Genomic DNA, 16,027 nt, shown 5'->3' with positions numbered 1-16,027 from the left:
CATACAGATTATTTTTTTAGATATTTTGAATTTTAAATTTCCTGCAGAAATCGCCACCATCACTCTCGATGTGGAGCACTGCTGCTTAGGAGAAAGGGCAGGAGAGCAATGCATTCGAGTAAATGGCCAGTGAAGCTGTGGCTCCCAAATCTCCCAAGCAAAGATCCCACTCAGAGATCTCCTACTCAATCGCCACAGCAATCCCCATGGGAATAGGTGCCAGCAGCAGATCCAGAGCTTGATGGGATGCCTTTCTACAATCTCGCCACTGTTGCTCCTGGCATTCTCCACTGCTGCTTGAGGGAAAGGGCATAGCCCTAGAGGAGAGTAAATGGCCAGTGAAATTGCGGCTCTCAGTCCCTACAAGAACAAGCACTAGTAGCAGATTCAAAGCCGCAGGCTCTAGATCCACTCCCAAGCCCCTAGCAGTAGCAATGGTGCCTCCGCCAACGACAACAGAGGTGAGCATGGCCACTGGAGAGGAGCCAGAAGATGCCACTTAGCCTCTCATACATTTTTCTTCTTTGTAATGATGTATTGATCGGGCAATTATAGTAATGGAGCATGAAACTTACATTTAAACATGAGGTTGACAGTTACCATTAAACACCTTTATGAATATTTATTTTTAAGTGAACATTTTTAATGCTTTACTAATAAAATAATCAACTTTACCTAAACTTATTCTGTTTTATAAACTGAATATTTTAGGTCACAATTAAATTTTATAATTTGATTTAACAGTATTTGTATATATAATAAGAAAAATGTATTATAGGATAATCTTATTTTGTAAGAATAAACTAGAATATATTAGATGGCCTATTTAAATATTACTATAACAGATGAAACCTAACACCAAATGATGGTATATCAAATGTGAGTTGATTTAGTTTTATGAATGTGTAGGATGATGATCAAAGCTTCAAGTGTTAATACAAACAAATTAAACAATTTAACATAGAAGTACATATTATATTTTTATATGTAGCCTTAGCTATTTATAATTTAAATCATTATCTCTTCTATTCGATAAAATCTTAATATAAGTTTATCCCAGCTAAAACTATAATTTACATATAACATATTATGAATAATAGAAATTTCATTTTTACTTTTCCTGGGTCAGATATTTTTCAAAATATATTCATATTTCCAAATAATAATTTGCATCTAATATTTTTATTAATGATTATTTATTCTTACTTATGCCTAGGAATATATTTTGTTGTAAATATTCATATTATCAAGTTTACAAGAATTGATTTTTATATTCACCCAATTCTTCTTTCAAAGTGAAATACAATATTTTTTTTTGTGATTTTTGTGACTATTCCAATTTAGTTTTTAATATAAAAAAAGTATTTTGCTAATTAGGCAGCATATGCGGGCAGGTGCTGATGTTTGCTCTCGGGCCAATAGGAGGCACCCAAACTGGGGTGAGAGAAGAAGGAGTTGCAACACATGTCAAATGCATATGTTGACCATGATTGCACCTATATTCTGTCGAGGAAAGAGGAGTTCGATGTGCTCCAAGCCTATGTGGAGGTGGACAATCCATTGCCTCCCAAATCGTCCAAAGACCTTCTCAGACACTGAGACATCACATTGTTCATCTGAAAAGTGGCATGATTTTGAGAAGAATTCCAATAATCCCATTAAGGCCCAATGGAATGTTCTTGGGGGGGAGGGGGGGGGAATTGAAAATGCAGGCAAGATCTAACCCTCCTGAGTATCAAATCACACGAAACAAGCACTGAAGCACACAGAATCACAATAACAATGCAGCAATCCCATGAGACAATACAAGAAATTGCAAGGATCCTGTCCAGAAATCCATACCCTAGGCCAAGGTCACTGGTTTGGCATTGTGCAGGCAATAGATTGCAATTGACTCTCGACTATGTGGAGGTCCAAATAGCTAAACCTTTGTCCGTAGAGCACCATTGGATCTCATACCAGTTGGCAAGCCAATCAAACAAACTTCCTTTTTCCCCTGTCCCTATGTCTCTCTCTTGCTTGCTCTATCCAAGCCATTGATTCTAACAGTATTTGTATGTTGATTAAACCTTTGGTCTGATAGTCTATGATTGTAGCTTAAATTGGCTTCTTTGAAAATTTGGTGCCAAGAACATCCAAATAGTTATTGACAAATCCAAATCTAACATATCAGTAGTGAAGGAGGTATTAGTTATGGGTTTTTGTGAAGATCTTTTATAGCACATAAGAGAAACTCAAATCCATCTGGACCATTGGTTGATCTAGCTAGCAAAGCATTCCAGTGCTTGTGGCAAAGGCTCTTCTTTTCTAGAAGAAGGCACTACGACACATGTCACATGTAAAGTGTTGACCAGCATTGACACTCAACCTTTTACAATGCAATCACTTTGAAGGTTTAGTGGAGAGTGTATACAATGGCAGTAGGCTTTATTGGTGACTTCAAATTGTGATTCAAGTTTATATTTGAATCTCTTTCCCTCAATTTAGGGTTTTGTAAGCTATTTTGCCAATCCTTGGCAATGGCATCTTACATTCATCCCAAATGCACAAATTCCTGCATAGTGCCCTTTTTTTCTCGTTGTGGCTGCTGGTTTATTGCCTGTTTTGGGAATTGAGATGAGTTGTGATGCCACTAAAGCCGCTGTTGTAAGTGGATTTTCTTGCAGCGAGATTGCATTTTCTCAAACTTCATATCTGGTCACTAGTGATGGAAAGATTTTGGGAGTCACTAAGATCACAAGTACTTTTTTTTCTCTCTTCATATTTATTCTGTTTTGTTTTGTTTCTTTGGATTCAAGGCAAAGTTGCCTTGACAGTATGGTGGTGTGATGCCTCTAGCAACATGTCTAAACCACAAGCAAGCGATCAACAAAGTAAGCTATTCTCCTTTCAATGGAAGTTTTAAGAGTTTTTTATGTTCTTTAGGTGGCAGCACAAGTTCTAAAGAATGCAGAAGTGAAGGAGTCAAAACTTGCAATAGTAGCTATGACAATTAGTTCTAACTTGAGTTTATGCTTGGATGGTAACATTCTTTGATCTTTCTTGGGCTTATTGTCATGCCCAATGCTAGGAGGATTATGTTGGGCATCACATTGAAAAATTGCTTGGAATGTAGTTTCTTAACCACTGGCAGCAGAGAAGGCATATGCTTCTCATGGTGGCAAATTTATATAGTCATTAGGATGGTAAGTTTTTTACTTTCTTTACTAGATGAATTTATAGGTGTAGAGATTGGGACATTGCATGTTGAGTGTTGGCCAAACTCTGACAATAGGTTCTATCTCTTGCTAATTGTGCTACCATGGTGATGAAAGTGTGGTATCATTGGGTTATCCAGATGGCAATACATAGTGCTCTTGCTAATCTAACAAATGACAAGTTGTACCCTTGAGGTGATAGATTATATATGTCTTTGGTGGCATCACCAGATCAAAATCTAAAACTGGCAGAGATTTCAATTCTGTTTAATGGGTTATCCCAAATATTTTTATGTTAATGCTTTATGAATAAAATAATCAACTTTACCTAAACTTATTCTGTTTTATAAAGTATTAGAATCTTTGAATATTTTAGGTCAAAATTAACTTGATAATTTAATTTAACAATATTTTCAAATATAATATGAAAATTATATTCTGTATAGATGGTTTGTCCAAATATCATTAAAATATATAAAACCCAATACCAGATGATGGTATATCAAATGTGGGTTGACTTAGTTTTATAAATATGTAGGATTATGATCAAAGCTTCAACTGTTAATACAAAAAAATTAAACAAATTTAACAATAAGAGTATATATTATATTTTTATATGTAACCTTAGCTATTTATAATGTAACTCATTATAAAAAAAAATTAAGATAATGTATGCAGTATTTGATTAGACAGTAATATTTTGAAATCTTTACAAATATAGTTTATTAGTGCATAATACTATGGAATATAAGATTTAAATTTATAGTTTCTATAACATATATATTTACAAATAATTATATTCATTAAATATATTCATATTTCCAAATAATAATTTGTATCTAATATTTTTATTAATGAATATTTATTTTTTCTTATGCCTAGGAATATATTTTGTTCTAAATATTTATATTGTCAAGTTTACATTTTGTATTTATCTAGCATTTTTTGACATAATTCCCACAATTCTTCTTTCGAAATGAAATATAATATTTGTTGTTTTGATACTATTCCAATTTAATCTTTAATTTATTAAAAAATTAAAACAATATTTTGCTAACTACGCAGCATATGCTAAGCAAGTGCTAGTTAATTACTGTTATGCTAATAAGCAAATCAGGCTCAAGATGATGGATAAGATCTGTTTTAATAACCATGGTATTAGTCCTGCAATTATTATTAATTTATAAGCATAGTAAACATTCACTTGGCATTTTTTCTTCACTATTCTCCCAGCGCCCGTCGTTTGAGAGGTCCGTGCACTGGCCCAAGCTTTCTAAACACTTTGCATACCGTCCAGCATTCCTGGAGATAGATCAAGCAAGAACAAGCATGAATTAAAGCAACCATGATCGAGAGCGCATCACTCTACCTCTGGTCCTCGCGGCTGGAAGATATCCTTGTTGGACAGCTGCGGCATCCGGAACTCGTGCATCATCCAGTCCGTCTTGACAGGCCGGGCCGCTCGTCCCTTGTAGAAAACCAGCGATTTCTTGAGCCCGATACACTTGTGGCCCGGCTTGGCCGAGTGCACGACCCGATCCGTGCCCGTGGCTTTCCAGAATCCGCCCGAGGTCACCCGGTTTGGCCTGCTGCTGTTGCGATACTTCCGGTCCCGCGGGCAAAAGAAGTAGGACGCTTGCTCTCCACAACCAGTCGATGATGCTCCTGCCGAGACCGAAGAAATCCACAATTGATATCTCGCTGATCGAGAGCTTTCGATCAAGATCCGAGGATGGTCTTTACCTGGGAGCTCCCATGGATCAAACTTGTATATGTCGAGCTGCGTGATCACCTCGATCGCCAGGGGCTTGTGCTCCACCTTGCGGTGCAAGTAGAAAGTGAGGAGCTCCTCGTCAGTGGGATGGAAGCGGAAGCCTGGAAGCATCACGTCTTCATCGCCACCATTCTCCATTTCGAGTGCCATTCATGGACTCTCTTCTTCTAAGCTGTGCACTCCCGATTTTAAAGACTAGCGAGCGGTAGTCTTTGCAAGTCCACAGGTTGAGGCCGCTAAATCCGCAAAGTCTGGAGTCGACCCCACGACTGGAGTTAGTCAAAATCAAAGCCGTGTTTCTGGCACAGTGCGAAGGTCCATTCCTGATTATAGTTTTCGTGACTTTCTGGAAACTCCGGGACCTCACCACAAGCTTTCGGGACCACTGTGATTGGCACAAGCTATAGGACTGCTGCTGTCGCGGAGTATGTGTTTGCAAGCAGAGAAAAGTTTGATCCACACCGGAGTGGTGGAGAAAAGTTTTCTCCGGCCAAGCGTGTTGAAAGCTCCACATCATGGTGTATCCGGCAAGCTCCGAGCAGTGACCGCACGGCCACCGCGTCCCTACCATCATCTTCTGCCAGTTCTTGAGCTGCCAAGGTTCGTCCGGCTCGGCCCAGAGCATCCACCATCGTGGTTACGTGCTGGCTTTCGATGAGAAGTTCCTGGTGATCACGGGCCATGGCGTGGAAGAGTAGCAAGCTTTGGTCGATCGACCCGGCGTGGCTGCAAGCGTTGAGCAAACTTGAGAAGGAGAGCTGGTCGGGAGAGTGGCCCTCGATGGCCATCTCGTTGAAGAGCTCCATCGCTTGAGCCGCGCAAGCAAAGCTAGAAGTTGATGCGAGCATTGTGTTCCAGGATATGGAAGATCGCTCGGGAGCTCCGAGGAAGATTGACGAGGCCGAGGTGAGATCCCCGGCTTGGGCGTAGGCCGCGAGGATTGTGTTCCAGGAGACCTCGTCTTTGTCGGAGATGGCGTCAAAGAGCTCTCGAGCTTCGTGCGTTTGGCCATTTCTTGCAAAGCTGGCGAGCATTGCGTTGGAACTCACTGTATCCCACTCGGGCATCTCATAAAAAGCTCTCTTTGATCCTTCCAAGTTTGATCCCTGGCAGTGCATCCAGATCAAGTTCGTCCACGAGCTCAAGCTCCACTCGGGCATTCTCGCAAAGATCAGCTGGGCGTTTTCGATCTGACCGCTTCGAGCACAAGCTCCCAGGAGAGCGTTCCACGACACGGAATCCACCTCGAGCATCGACGAAAAGACGCTCAAAGCATTGTCAACGAAACCACTCCGGGCATACGAAGAGAGCACGAGATTTCCAGAAAACAAACAATGCTCTGGAAGCATTGCCATGAAGATCATCGCAGCCTCTTCTAATGATCCATTCACAGCCATAATTTCTAATAGGATGTTCCAGGACGAGAGGTCTCGAGCAGGCATTGCGTCGAAGAGAGCTCGGCCAGGGGCGATATGCCCGGCACGGGCATAGGCTGCCAGCATGGCGTTCCACGTCACTAGGCCGCGTGCGGGCAATGCATCGAACAGAGACTTGGCTCGGTCCACGTCACCGGACAGCGCTGCAAGCGTGGCTGTCCACGTCAGTACGTCGTGCTCGGGCATCCTGTGGAACACGTCCAAAGCGCTTGTGACGTCGCTCACGCGGGCAAACGCGTGGAGCATAGTGTTCCAGGAAATGATATCTTTCTCGGGCATCCTCTGGAAGAATCGTTGCGCTTCTGAGGTTGATACATGATTTGTGATACCCGCGAGCATGGAGTTGAAAGAAACGAGATCGAACTGAGGCATTTTGCTGTACAACGTAGTCATTGAAAGAAAATGCCCATACTTGTCATATGCCGCTAGCATAGTGTTCCAAGATACATGATCCCTATCTGGCATTCGATCGAACAAGTCCTTCGCACGAACAAAATTTTCAGCTTGTGCGTAAGCATCTATCAGGATATTGTAAGAGCAAGCTGATGATTCTGGCATTTTCTTGAGCAAATCTTCCGCTCGACACAAATGCCCATTTAAGGCATATGCGGTGATCATGGCATTCCACGAGACAACATTCCTCTTTCCCTTCATAGTCTCGAATACCCTCTCGGCCTCTGCGATCATTCCCCGTTTTCCGAGAAGACTAAGCAATGAATTCCATACGACGATCCCCCTCTCCGGCATCTCCTCGAAAACCCTCCGCGCTTCCTCCAGCTTCCCATTCCTCGCATAAGCCGCGAAGAGGATCGTCCAGGAGAAGCGATTCGGGGAGCCCAAGTTGTCGAAGACCGCGCGCGCGACGCCCAGATTCCCACACTTGCCATACATCTCGATGAGCAGATTTGCGAGGTACCGGTCACCATTCCACCGCCTACTGCTGGCGATGGCGGCGTGGATCCGCGAGCCAGCAGCGTGATCGCGTGCGTCTCCGCAGAGCTGGATCGCGGACGCGAGATCTCGCTGCTGCCAAGCATTGCTCATTCACATTTTCATTTGAAACTTCACTTTGGCGCGGGAAAACATCAATTTGGGGCAAATTCAAAATCTAGGGTTCTTCATCTCTCTCTCTCTCTCTCTCTCTCTCTCTCGTTTAGGCGTCCTCTTTCTCGCGGCGCCCCAGCGTGATGATCCCATCCTCGGCATTCCCGGATGGGCAGAATGTGATGGTGTAATCCGTCCCGGACGGGCAGCGGAAGCTGCTGTTCTCGCGATCGTACTTGTAAGTGATGGCGCTAGGGCACGAGTCCTTGAAGCGCGCGGCGTACTCGTTGTTGGGGCAGTGCTCGTTGTCATACTGGTTGCGGCAGCAAAACCGATCCTCGGCAGGGAAGGCGAGGCAGGCGCTCTTGCAGGCCATGACATAGCCGTCGGCGTTGCGCACGGCGAGCTCGGGAGGGCAGTGGACGTTGATATCGGCACGGCAGCCGGCTATGGAGCAGCCGGGGTGGCTGGGCGACACGCGGATGGGCAGATTGTAGCCATCCACGAGCGTCACGTCGTAGTTGTCCACATTGTTGTTGTGGAGCGAGTACTCGACGAGGGTGGTCGGGGTGGCGCCGGGGGTGTTGCAGGAGATGGTGCGATTGCAATCGCCCGTGTCGCAGCCGCGGGGATAGTAGCCATCTAGATCGCAGCCGGTGCGCCCCCAGAATCGTCCGGCCCAGTTGTTCAAGGCGTAGACGTCGTAGGATTGCCAGGGGTTGAGCTTGATGCCGCCGGGGCCGAGCTGGGGCTTGCCGGCGTTGGAGAGCCACGCCGGCCAGATCGTGAAGGGGCAGGCGTTGTAGAGGCGGATGGTGGTGGCGTCGATCTCTCCTGGAACAAAGCAGAAGAAGATCTTCATCAGCTCTACGAACCCCCTCGGGGAATGGAGGCTCTCGATCAACAAGGCTTGCACGACCAAGAAGACCAGATCAATCAATAGAGAACAAAGCAGAAAAAGATCTCCATCAGCTCTCCTCGAGGAATGGAGGACTCTCACGGCCAACCAGATCAATCAAGTTAACGAACAAAGCAGAAAAAGATCTCGATCAGCTCAAGCTCCTCGAGGAATGGAGAGCTCTCGATCAACAGGCACGACCGAGAAGATCAAGTTAGCGAACAAAGCAGAAGATCTCGATCAGCTCAAGCTCCTCGAGGGATGAAAGAAGATCAGATCAATCAAGTTAGCCGCTCAGCTAAAGCTTCTCGAGGCATGGAGAGCTCTCGATCAACACGACCAAGAAGAAGATCCGCTCAATCACGAACAAAGCAGAAGATCTCGATCAGCAGAAGCTCCTCAAGGAGTGGAAAGCTAAGAAGAAGATCAGATCAATCAAGCAAGCACCGAAAAAGTTCTAGACTTTCAATCAACAACCACGACCAAGAAGATCAATCAACCAAAAGTTAGCGAACCTGCTGAGGCGATGGCAAGAACCAAGTAGACCACCAGCTTGGCCGTGTTCTTGGAGCTAAGTTCCGCCATAGCTCCTTGAGTTTCCTAGGAGAGCGATCGTGTGGAGCTTTTAACTGCAAGAGCTGTTCCTTGTTTCCAGTGGAAGCTAGCTACGTTACTTTGGCACACTGTGGCACATGAACTAAAGTGGCCAGAGCTTCCGGCGCAAGCAAAATGAAAAAGAGAATCTCTAGTGATATCGGAGCCAGGTTTCGATCCTGGGACCTGTGGGTTATGGGCCCACCACGCTTCCGCTGCGCCACTCCGATTGATTGTTGTTTAATTGCGTTTGCTTTTTTGTTTGAATTCATACAAAAATGAAATTTGTCCCGAATATTCTTGAACATTTTTTTATCCGGAGTACGGAAATGCGTCACGGATTTTAGGGCTTGCGGCAGCGGCGATAAGGCGATGGCGCTGTGAAGAACAAGCTGGCAGCTTCTCCTCCTCCCATGCTCAGGTTTTTGCATTCTAGATTCGCCGCATAGGGCCGCCGCCGCAGGAGAGCGCTCGATTTTTCGTCTCCCAATCCACCAGGCTGTGCATATTTCGGGGCTTTCTCGGATGTGAGATTCGCGGCGCTAGCGGCTGAGCGTGCACAGGCAAGCTATGGAGGATTTAGAACCGAGTGCGGCGTCGCTGGAAGAAAGCATCAAGAGGGTTGTGTGCATTGAGGACCGGGCTCTCGATCGCTCGTTTGTGGTCACGGAGGTGATGTATTCCGGCGTCCAGGAGGCTGTCAAGGACTGCGAGACCAGCGGCAAAGCCTCGGAGATCAGAGTCATTGACGTGGTGAGTGGGAGAACTCCTCAAGCGGAGAACTTGGAGCCGGGCAGCGACGCTTCAAAGGTCAAGGTCATTGACAGTGAAACATCGCTGGAGAGTGACGAGGTAGCTCCTCAAGCCGAGGACTTTGGACCTCCTCAAGCCGAGAACTTGGGACCAGCTACTACTTCTGAGGGGTTGGACGAGCAGCTCAAGGTTGTGGATGGGCAGGAGCCGCAGCCCCAGGACGATGGAGATCCAGTGTCCGATGACAGTGATAGCGAGGATGATCTACAGCTCATTGTGAACGACGAAGATATCTTCTACCCTCATGGAGTCGAGGGGGTCGAAGATGCCGAACCCGAGGAAGTCTTCGCGGTCGGGGGCGAGGAGCATTACGAAGAGGTGGACTGGGCAGCGGAAATGCGTTTCCGTCATTCCCAATTCAAGGTAAACTTTTTCCTTCTTCCATTCTTTCTTTCTCGTTCTCTTGTACGCTTCCCCAAGTCGTACTGACGTGTGCTTTGATTTGTAGTACGTGAGACCAGGATCGGGACCCGCTACCACGTCTCCTGGGGTGCCTGACCCTCAAACACCGGGAGCGACGGCGATTGCGCCCATCCCGTTTGCCGGCTACGGCTTGGGGATGTGGGACTTCCACACTTTCCAGCCTGCATACGAGTTTGTTCTTCCACCATCAAAGTAAGCTCGGGTTTTTCATGCGATTCTTGTAAGTTTCAGGGTGGTGCTTACAGGACGGTCTTTGATATTGACATCGATCAGTTTGAAGAGAAACCCTGGGAGTACGAAGGGACAGACATAACGGACTACTTCAACTTTGGTTTCACTGAAGACACCTGGAAGCAGTACTGTGAGGAGTTTGTAAGTAATGCGAGTTGTTTATGGATGTGTGTCCAGTTTATATAACTTGGATAACCATTTCAGGCCAGGGCCAAAGCCGAGGCATCTAAAAAGAGCAAGATGCGTGGTCTTGATAACGGCCATTCGCAGCAGGTATGAATTCTCTTTGAGCATATCAATAGTTGATAAATTTTTCGTTCATCTCAGGGCTGGAACTATGATAATGCGAGATACAATGATACGCCGGAGCCTCAAAGAGGACGTGCTCAAGGACAACGGGGAATGAGAAATCATGTGCGTAGGATTTACGGAGTCGTTTGCTTTTTATAACCAGCCTTGTTTCAGTCTGGTAGAGCAATCCAGGTAGAAGAAGGTGAAAACGAACGGCGATCTTCCGAATTACGACGGCAAAGGCTTCGTGATTCCGAAGGAATACAGGTTTGACTGTGTAAAAATTATCTGGTCCAACTCGTTTTCCCTTTTTTAGATCGACGAGGGAAGATACGAAAACAGTCACGGGGAATTCAGGCGCAAACAAAGAAATGACGATTTGCCTAGACGGAAAGGATTTCACCGAGAAAGTCAATCCGCGGAACAAACAATGCTTTGCTCTTCACCTTTGAGCGGAAGGCTAGGTGGTCGCACGCCCCCCGGTCCTCGGACAAATCTCGGTGGGATTTATTCAGGCGGGATCATTTCTACGTCTACCAGGTATGCAGTTGTTATTAATGCTCATCATATTATTTTCTGTGTTCATAGTGGACGATCAACGTTTAGTTCCCGATCGTCGCCTGGTGGGGTTCAAGGTTCCGTTGAAAACGGGTTTCGTACACTGTCCAAGCGTCTAAGCGAAGAAGAGGAGACACCAGTTAGGAGGTCACCACCGAGGTTCGAAAGAGCTTCTGCTTCAGCTCCGCAGAGAAGGCTTGGTGAAATGGTGGCAGAGAAACCTCAGAGAAGGCTCAGTGATGTTGGGACAGAGAAACCACCGAGAAGGCTCAGTGACCTGATGACAGAGAAGCCACCAAGAAGGGTCAGTGAACTGATGACGGAGAAACCACCGAGAAGGCTTAGTGAACTGGTCACAGAGAAAGCAGAAAGAAGATCCAGTGAACTGGTGACGGAGAAAGCTGAAAGAAGGCCCAGTGAACTGGTGACGGAGAAAGCACAGAGAAAGCCTAGTGAACTGGTGGCGGAGAGGAGGCCCAGTGAACTGGCGAGGGAGAAACCACAGAGAAGGCTTGGTGAACAAGTGGAGAAACGACCAATTTCTCTGGTTAGAAGAGTTACTCAACTGGTAAATGAAACAAAATCACCTCAAGAAAAGAAGTTGGTTTCAACAATGGAGCCTGCAAGGAGGACCATACGGCTAAATGCAGAGAGAAGAAGCCAGCTGATATCGGAAAGGACAGCCGACAGAGTAGAGAGGAGATCGGAAGTGACTGTAGAGAGACGACAAGTATCTTTGAGAGCTGCGGACATGGAATTTGAGCAAGATGATGAAGAAGAGCAACCGGCAAGGGATTCAAATGAGAGGATTGGCCAGCCACGGCAACTTACGAGAGCACCTTCGCTTTCGAAGTCGGAGGATAGACCAAAGTTCAAGCAACAGGATAGCGGTGCCAAGGATGACTTGAGGATGAAAGTCCTTGAGAAGGTCTCTGCTAGATGGAAGCTCCATCTTCGCATGGATGATGCTCATGCAAGGAGGAAGAGGGAAAATCTTAGCAAACCAGATCAGAAGGACAACGAAGAAGGAGCTGGCGGGTATCATAATAGTACCGTCCGTGACACACAGACGGCGTACGCTTCAGAAGAATTAGAAGACGACAACAGGAGAGAGAGAAAAGAAGAAAGAAAGCGAAGACACAAGGACAGGAGGGAACGGCGGAGACTAAAGTCTGAAGATGAAGATGCAAGGGATTGCGATGATTATTATCAGGAAGTGGACGAACGCTGGCAAATGGAAGATGCAGACTTTACTGGGCATGAATGCAGAGATGATCGTAAGAGAAAACGGAGGAGATATGACGATGTGTTAGGGGTGGAGGAAGACGAGGTGAGTGACCTCTCTGAAAGACGGTCGCAGAGGTACTCCGACTCGAGGTATAGGAGAAGGGATTATAATGACGATGGAGCTGACGGTTGGGAAATGGAAGAAGGAGAATGTGAAGAAGTTGTGTACGTCGAAGATGTAGAATGTGAGGACGACAGATGGGAAGATGATGGCTACACGTACAAGCGGAAGAGACGAAGATACAATGACGAGGTAATTGTGTTACTGTGTTATAGATTTCTTATGCGACCCTGTTGCTTTTACAGTTGTTTGAGATGGACCGTGACTATGAGACTGATAATCCTGGGGACGAGCGAGACTATTCGTATGACGAGTCTCCATCTGGTCAAGCGGACGATTTAGTTTACAAGAGGCAGGAAAACCCGCGCCACCGGGAAACTGATCGCTGGACCGGGACTCTCGATGATAGCTGTGACGAGTATGACGAGTATGACAACTGATTTAAACGACTTTGTCGTCGCGGGTTTGTTCGTCGGCGTCTGACAAGGTACGTGAGAAGAATGTATTTTGTATTTCAGATGGCCCGTTTTCCGAAGCAGAAAAGGCTGATCGGCACACTAGAAGAGGTGTTGTTTACTTGTCTCCGTTTGACATGTTATCGATGAATGAACTTCTGCAGGTATTTGACTGAGCGTTTGGAAGCAAAAGCGGAGTTCTCTTTTCCTCCGGGCGGAACACGACGGTATGCATGTCCCAAAACCCCTCTAGTTTGCTGGCATATGACACGTTTTCTTGTGGCAGCATGTTCTCGGAAGAATGTAGTGGACATTGAAATTAAGCAATAAAAAAAGCTTTTGAGTTGAAGAGCTCGTGTCTTGTGCCGCACACAAAATCAACGTGATTCTTGGTTCAGAGAATCGGATTCTCACTCAAACAGACCGTGACATTCCTGACAGCAGGAGTTACTCTTGCAAAAATGCAGCAGATTCATCTGCTACAGCCTACTCTACAACTCGGGTAACTCTTCCTTTCACTTATAACATCTGTTCTTGGTATGATGCTGCTGTGGATGCCAGGGACGCAGCTGCCATATCAGACAGCCTTGCGATGAACGTTTCGAAGTTGCCCTCCCTGTCCAACATGCTGATTCTCACGTAGTCTGGCCCAACTCCAAACTGCACACCGCTCCTACTGAGGACGCCTCCCAGCTTGAGCACTTCCTTGCAATCACTATCCCTGTTGCACTGGAGCCACGCAAATGCTGCAACAATCAACAAGTGAGTGATAGATAATTTCTTTTTCTGTAATGCGGCTGAGTGGTATTCCATGCCCTACGCATGAATGCCAGTATTAATGTTTTTTTTCCCATGAAATTGATGGCAGGTTGATGGGGAGAGGAGGTATGGGGAGAGTACCGCGTCCAGATCAGGTGGTTGGTAGTGCACAACAAAAACAATGGAAATGCAGCCCCCAAAGTCGTCTCTAACACCAAACTACAACAGCAGCCATTCGACTCGAGATAAGCGCTCGCTACTCCGAAAAAGCCAACTCGCAGGTGGATACTAGACAAGTGGAGGACCGGGATCTAATGAGCGGCTGGAGCACATCATGCGCCGAATCATTCGAGTTGGGGGAACTGCCGAAGTGGAACAGGCAATGATGCAAGTGCAAGTGTGATGGAATTTGATATCTGCTGCCACCAGACGGGGGTGACGGACTAAAGCTAAAGCAGAGGTGGCTAGAGGTACAAAGAAGCAGTAGAGGTTCATACCTGGATGAGGCGATGTGACTTGGCCGAAGAAGGCGCAGAAAGCTGGGGAGAATTCTGGCAGGCTGAACCTGTCACTGACTTTCACGGCCTGCTGCAAGAGATCCCATCTCCTGCTCATCTCCGAGTAGCCAAAGTGGAACAGTCGGCCCGACTTGACGCAGTGGTCCTGGCACTCACTTTCATATGGCCGGGAAGTAACAGCGGTGGGGTTGTAGCCTCTGACAATGGATTTGAGGATCTGTGCGGCACGTAGCTGAGAATCGTGGGACACTCCAATGGTGTTGAGCTCGATAAACTTCGCCATGTTTTGAGCCACTTGAGCGTCCTTGACAATGGCCCATCTGGCAGGAATGAAGAAAAGGAGATAAAGTCGGTCCAAGGAAGAAGAAACAGGAGGAGGAGGAAAGGGGAATGATTCCCGCAGCAAAATCTCGCATACCCGATTCGACTGCCTGCATGTCCAGTGCACTTGGAGACAGTGAACAGCATCATGTCGTGCTCCGCAGCAGCAGTGATGGGGGTGTAGTGAGGCCAGTAGTAAGCGAGATCGTAGATAACAGGACCGCTGCCTTGCACCACGGCATGCTTCATGGAGCCGTCGGGATTATTTGGAGAAGTCACCAGTTCTATGTACGAAGAGGAGGAGGAGGAGGAGTCTGCGGGATGGAAGTTTGCAGCGTCGCCGGCCCACTTATGGATACCAGACTTGAGGTAGTCCGTGAGCACAGGATACGACTGCAAAAAAGAAGAAAAAAAAAAGCAAACTTTGGAGATGAACCGAGCTGAGCTTCTTTACCGAGTAGTAGGGAACGGCCGAGACGACACTGGCCGGTTGAGCTCCATCTCTGGGCGAGACAGCATATAATGCAGCTTGGAAGAGCTGGGTGGATCCAGTGCCGACGACGATGAATCGGCCATCGGTGACCGCGTTTCCAACGAGCGAGTGAAGCTGCCGGATTTCATTCTCGAGCTCCTGCTCCACGAACCAGAGGAAGTGCTTCCGGCTCGCAAAGTAGCTCATCTGCTCCCAGCCGAGGATCACAGTGGTGCAGCTGTCTCCATTGGCGCGCCAGTACGCCTCGAACATGGTCGGATCGCCACTGCGAGGGGGTAAGAACAGAGCAAAGAGAGTGAGAAAAAGTCGAGCTAGACTTACTGATCCAGATTGACAGGAAGATGCTGCTGCTGCTGCTGCTCGGACGAGGAGGACGACGAGGACAAGGACGACTTGTTGGTGATGGAATCATGGGCGGAGGAAATCTGGGAGGGGGGACAGGACTGCGGCGAGAAAGCGTTGAGGTAGCACGATGACTTTGCGGCATTCTTTCGCTCCAGCGGCTTGAAATCTATGGCGAAGAAGACGAGCAGCAGAAGATTGAGGCCGAGCGACGCGAGCAGGAGGTGGTGGTGCGGCTGGTGGTGATTTTGGTGGTGGTGGTGGTGGTGGACTCCATTGGCGGCGGTGGTGGTAGTGGTGGTGGTGGCAGCGGTGGCGGAGGTCTTTTGGTCGCCGCCGTCTTGCATTGCCGCGCAGGGAAATGGGGGAAAAAGGATGGAGGAGGGAGGTCAAGACATTCCAACACAGATTTCCACACAAAGATCCTTAAAAACACATGCACACACATGCAGCGCAAATCATCCTTGCATGTATGATAAAATTTTGGGCGAGAAAAATAAAACTTTGGCCGATGTATGAATGATTGCTTGCA

At 46.9% G+C, this 16,027-nt stretch overlaps 5 protein-coding genes and 1 non-coding gene across 7 annotated transcripts; 1 reads left to right on the top strand and 5 right to left on the bottom strand.

Annotated features, from left to right (window-relative positions):
- Positions 1–4,353: 4,353 nt before the first annotated feature.
- LOC9653437 (protein FEZ) lies at positions 4,354–5,189 on the bottom strand. Of its 2 annotated transcripts, XM_024683497.1 has the most exons (3): positions 4,941–5,189; positions 4,567–4,862; positions 4,354–4,499 (listed from the first exon to the last, which is right to left on the bottom strand). In XM_024683497.1, the coding sequence occupies exons 1-3, from the start codon at positions 5,119–5,121 to the stop codon at positions 4,419–4,421; spliced, it is 558 nt and encodes a 185-aa protein (XP_024539265.1). In that variant the 5' UTR covers positions 5,122–5,189; the 3' UTR covers positions 4,354–4,418. The 2 variants fall into 2 exon arrangements, with proteins under 2 accessions (XP_024539265.1, XP_024539264.1); XM_024683496.1 differs by having other exon boundaries at positions 4,567–5,189.
- A 183-nt stretch (positions 5,190–5,372) lies between these two features.
- On the bottom strand, positions 5,373–7,451 carry LOC9653436 (pentatricopeptide repeat-containing protein At4g02750). Its single transcript, XM_024683306.1, has one exon. It carries the CDS (start codon positions 7,449–7,451, stop codon positions 5,373–5,375), a length of 2,079 nt encoding a protein of 692 aa, XP_024539074.1.
- Positions 7,452–7,463: 12 nt separating this feature from the next.
- Positions 7,464–9,083, bottom strand: LOC9653658 (thaumatin-like protein 1b). The gene is made up of 2 exons (XM_002978298.2): positions 8,865–9,083; positions 7,464–8,285 (listed from the first exon to the last, which is right to left on the bottom strand). The coding sequence occupies exons 1-2, from the start codon at positions 8,932–8,934 to the stop codon at positions 7,561–7,563; spliced, it is 795 nt and encodes a 264-aa protein (XP_002978344.1). The 5' UTR covers positions 8,935–9,083; the 3' UTR covers positions 7,464–7,560.
- Positions 9,084–9,101: 18 nt separating this feature from the next.
- Positions 9,102–9,173, bottom strand: TRNAM-CAU. Its single transcript has one exon. It is a non-coding gene; the product is annotated as a tRNA-Met (tRNA).
- Positions 9,174–9,285: 112 nt separating this feature from the next.
- Positions 9,286–13,411, top strand: LOC9653435 (trichohyalin). The gene is made up of 11 exons (XM_024683367.1): positions 9,286–10,119; positions 10,205–10,371; positions 10,425–10,551; positions 10,615–10,683; positions 10,738–10,824; positions 10,876–10,968; positions 11,018–11,241; positions 11,290–12,799; positions 12,853–13,173; positions 13,227–13,289; positions 13,349–13,411. Exons 1-9 carry the CDS (start codon positions 9,514–9,516, stop codon positions 13,045–13,047), a joined length of 3,078 nt encoding a protein of 1,025 aa, XP_024539135.1. The 5' UTR covers positions 9,286–9,513; the 3' UTR covers positions 13,048–13,173; positions 13,227–13,289; positions 13,349–13,411.
- A 25-nt stretch (positions 13,412–13,436) lies between these two features.
- LOC9653434 (tryptophan aminotransferase-related protein 1) lies at positions 13,437–16,009 on the bottom strand. The gene is made up of 5 exons (XM_024683368.1): positions 15,475–16,009; positions 15,115–15,418; positions 14,758–15,053; positions 14,319–14,659; positions 13,437–13,808 (listed from the first exon to the last, which is right to left on the bottom strand). The coding sequence occupies exons 1-5, from the start codon at positions 15,840–15,842 to the stop codon at positions 13,582–13,584; spliced, it is 1,536 nt and encodes a 511-aa protein (XP_024539136.1). The 5' UTR covers positions 15,843–16,009; the 3' UTR covers positions 13,437–13,581.
- Between the last annotated feature and the right edge of the window lie 18 nt (positions 16,010–16,027).

The sequence above is a fragment of the Selaginella moellendorffii genome, unplaced genomic scaffold (assembly GCF_000143415.4).
Source record: "Selaginella moellendorffii unplaced genomic scaffold, v1.0 SELMOscaffold_37, whole genome shotgun sequence".
In the NCBI taxonomy this organism is placed as follows: domain Eukaryota; kingdom Viridiplantae; phylum Streptophyta; class Lycopodiopsida; order Selaginellales; family Selaginellaceae; genus Selaginella; species Selaginella moellendorffii.
This window is presented reverse-complemented; position numbering and strand designations above follow the sequence as displayed.

Bases quoted from the DNA above. Each gene is read 5' to 3' on its own strand.
- LOC9653437 (XM_024683496.1), bottom strand. From the start codon at position 5,121: ATGGCACTCGAAATGGAGAATGGTGGCGATGAAGACGTGATGCTTCCA. The intron at 4,500-4,566 runs GTAGAGTGATGC...ATCTATCTCCAG, and splicing joins TCCAGCCGCGAGGACCAGAG to GAATGCTGGACGGTATGCAA.
- LOC9653436 (XM_024683306.1), bottom strand. From the start codon at position 7,451: ATGAGCAATGCTTGGCAGCAGCGAGATCTCGCGTCCGCGATCCAGCTC.
- LOC9653658 (XM_002978298.2), bottom strand. From the start codon at position 8,934: ATGGCGGAACTTAGCTCCAAGAACACGGCCAAGCTGGTGGTCTACTTG. The intron at 8,286-8,864 runs GTTCGCTAACTT...GCTTTGTTCCAG, and splicing joins TCTTGCCATCGCCTCAGCAG to GAGAGATCGACGCCACCACC.
- LOC9653435 (XM_024683367.1), top strand. From the start codon at position 9,514: ATGGAGGATTTAGAACCGAGTGCGGCGTCGCTGGAAGAAAGCATCAAG. The intron at 10,120-10,204 runs GTAAACTTTTTC...TTTGATTTGTAG, and splicing joins TCCGTCATTCCCAATTCAAG to TACGTGAGACCAGGATCGGG. The intron at 10,552-10,614 runs GTAAGTAATGCG...TAACCATTTCAG, and splicing joins AGCAGTACTGTGAGGAGTTT to GCCAGGGCCAAAGCCGAGGC.
- LOC9653434 (XM_024683368.1), bottom strand. From the start codon at position 15,842: ATGCAAGACGGCGGCGACCAAAAGACCTCCGCCACCGCTGCCACCACC. The intron at 15,054-15,114 runs GTAAAGAAGCTC...TCTTTTTTGCAG, and splicing joins CGGCCGTTCCCTACTACTCG to TCGTATCCTGTGCTCACGGA. The intron at 14,660-14,757 runs GTATGCGAGATT...CATTCCTGCCAG, and splicing joins CATGCAGGCAGTCGAATCGG to ATGGGCCATTGTCAAGGACG.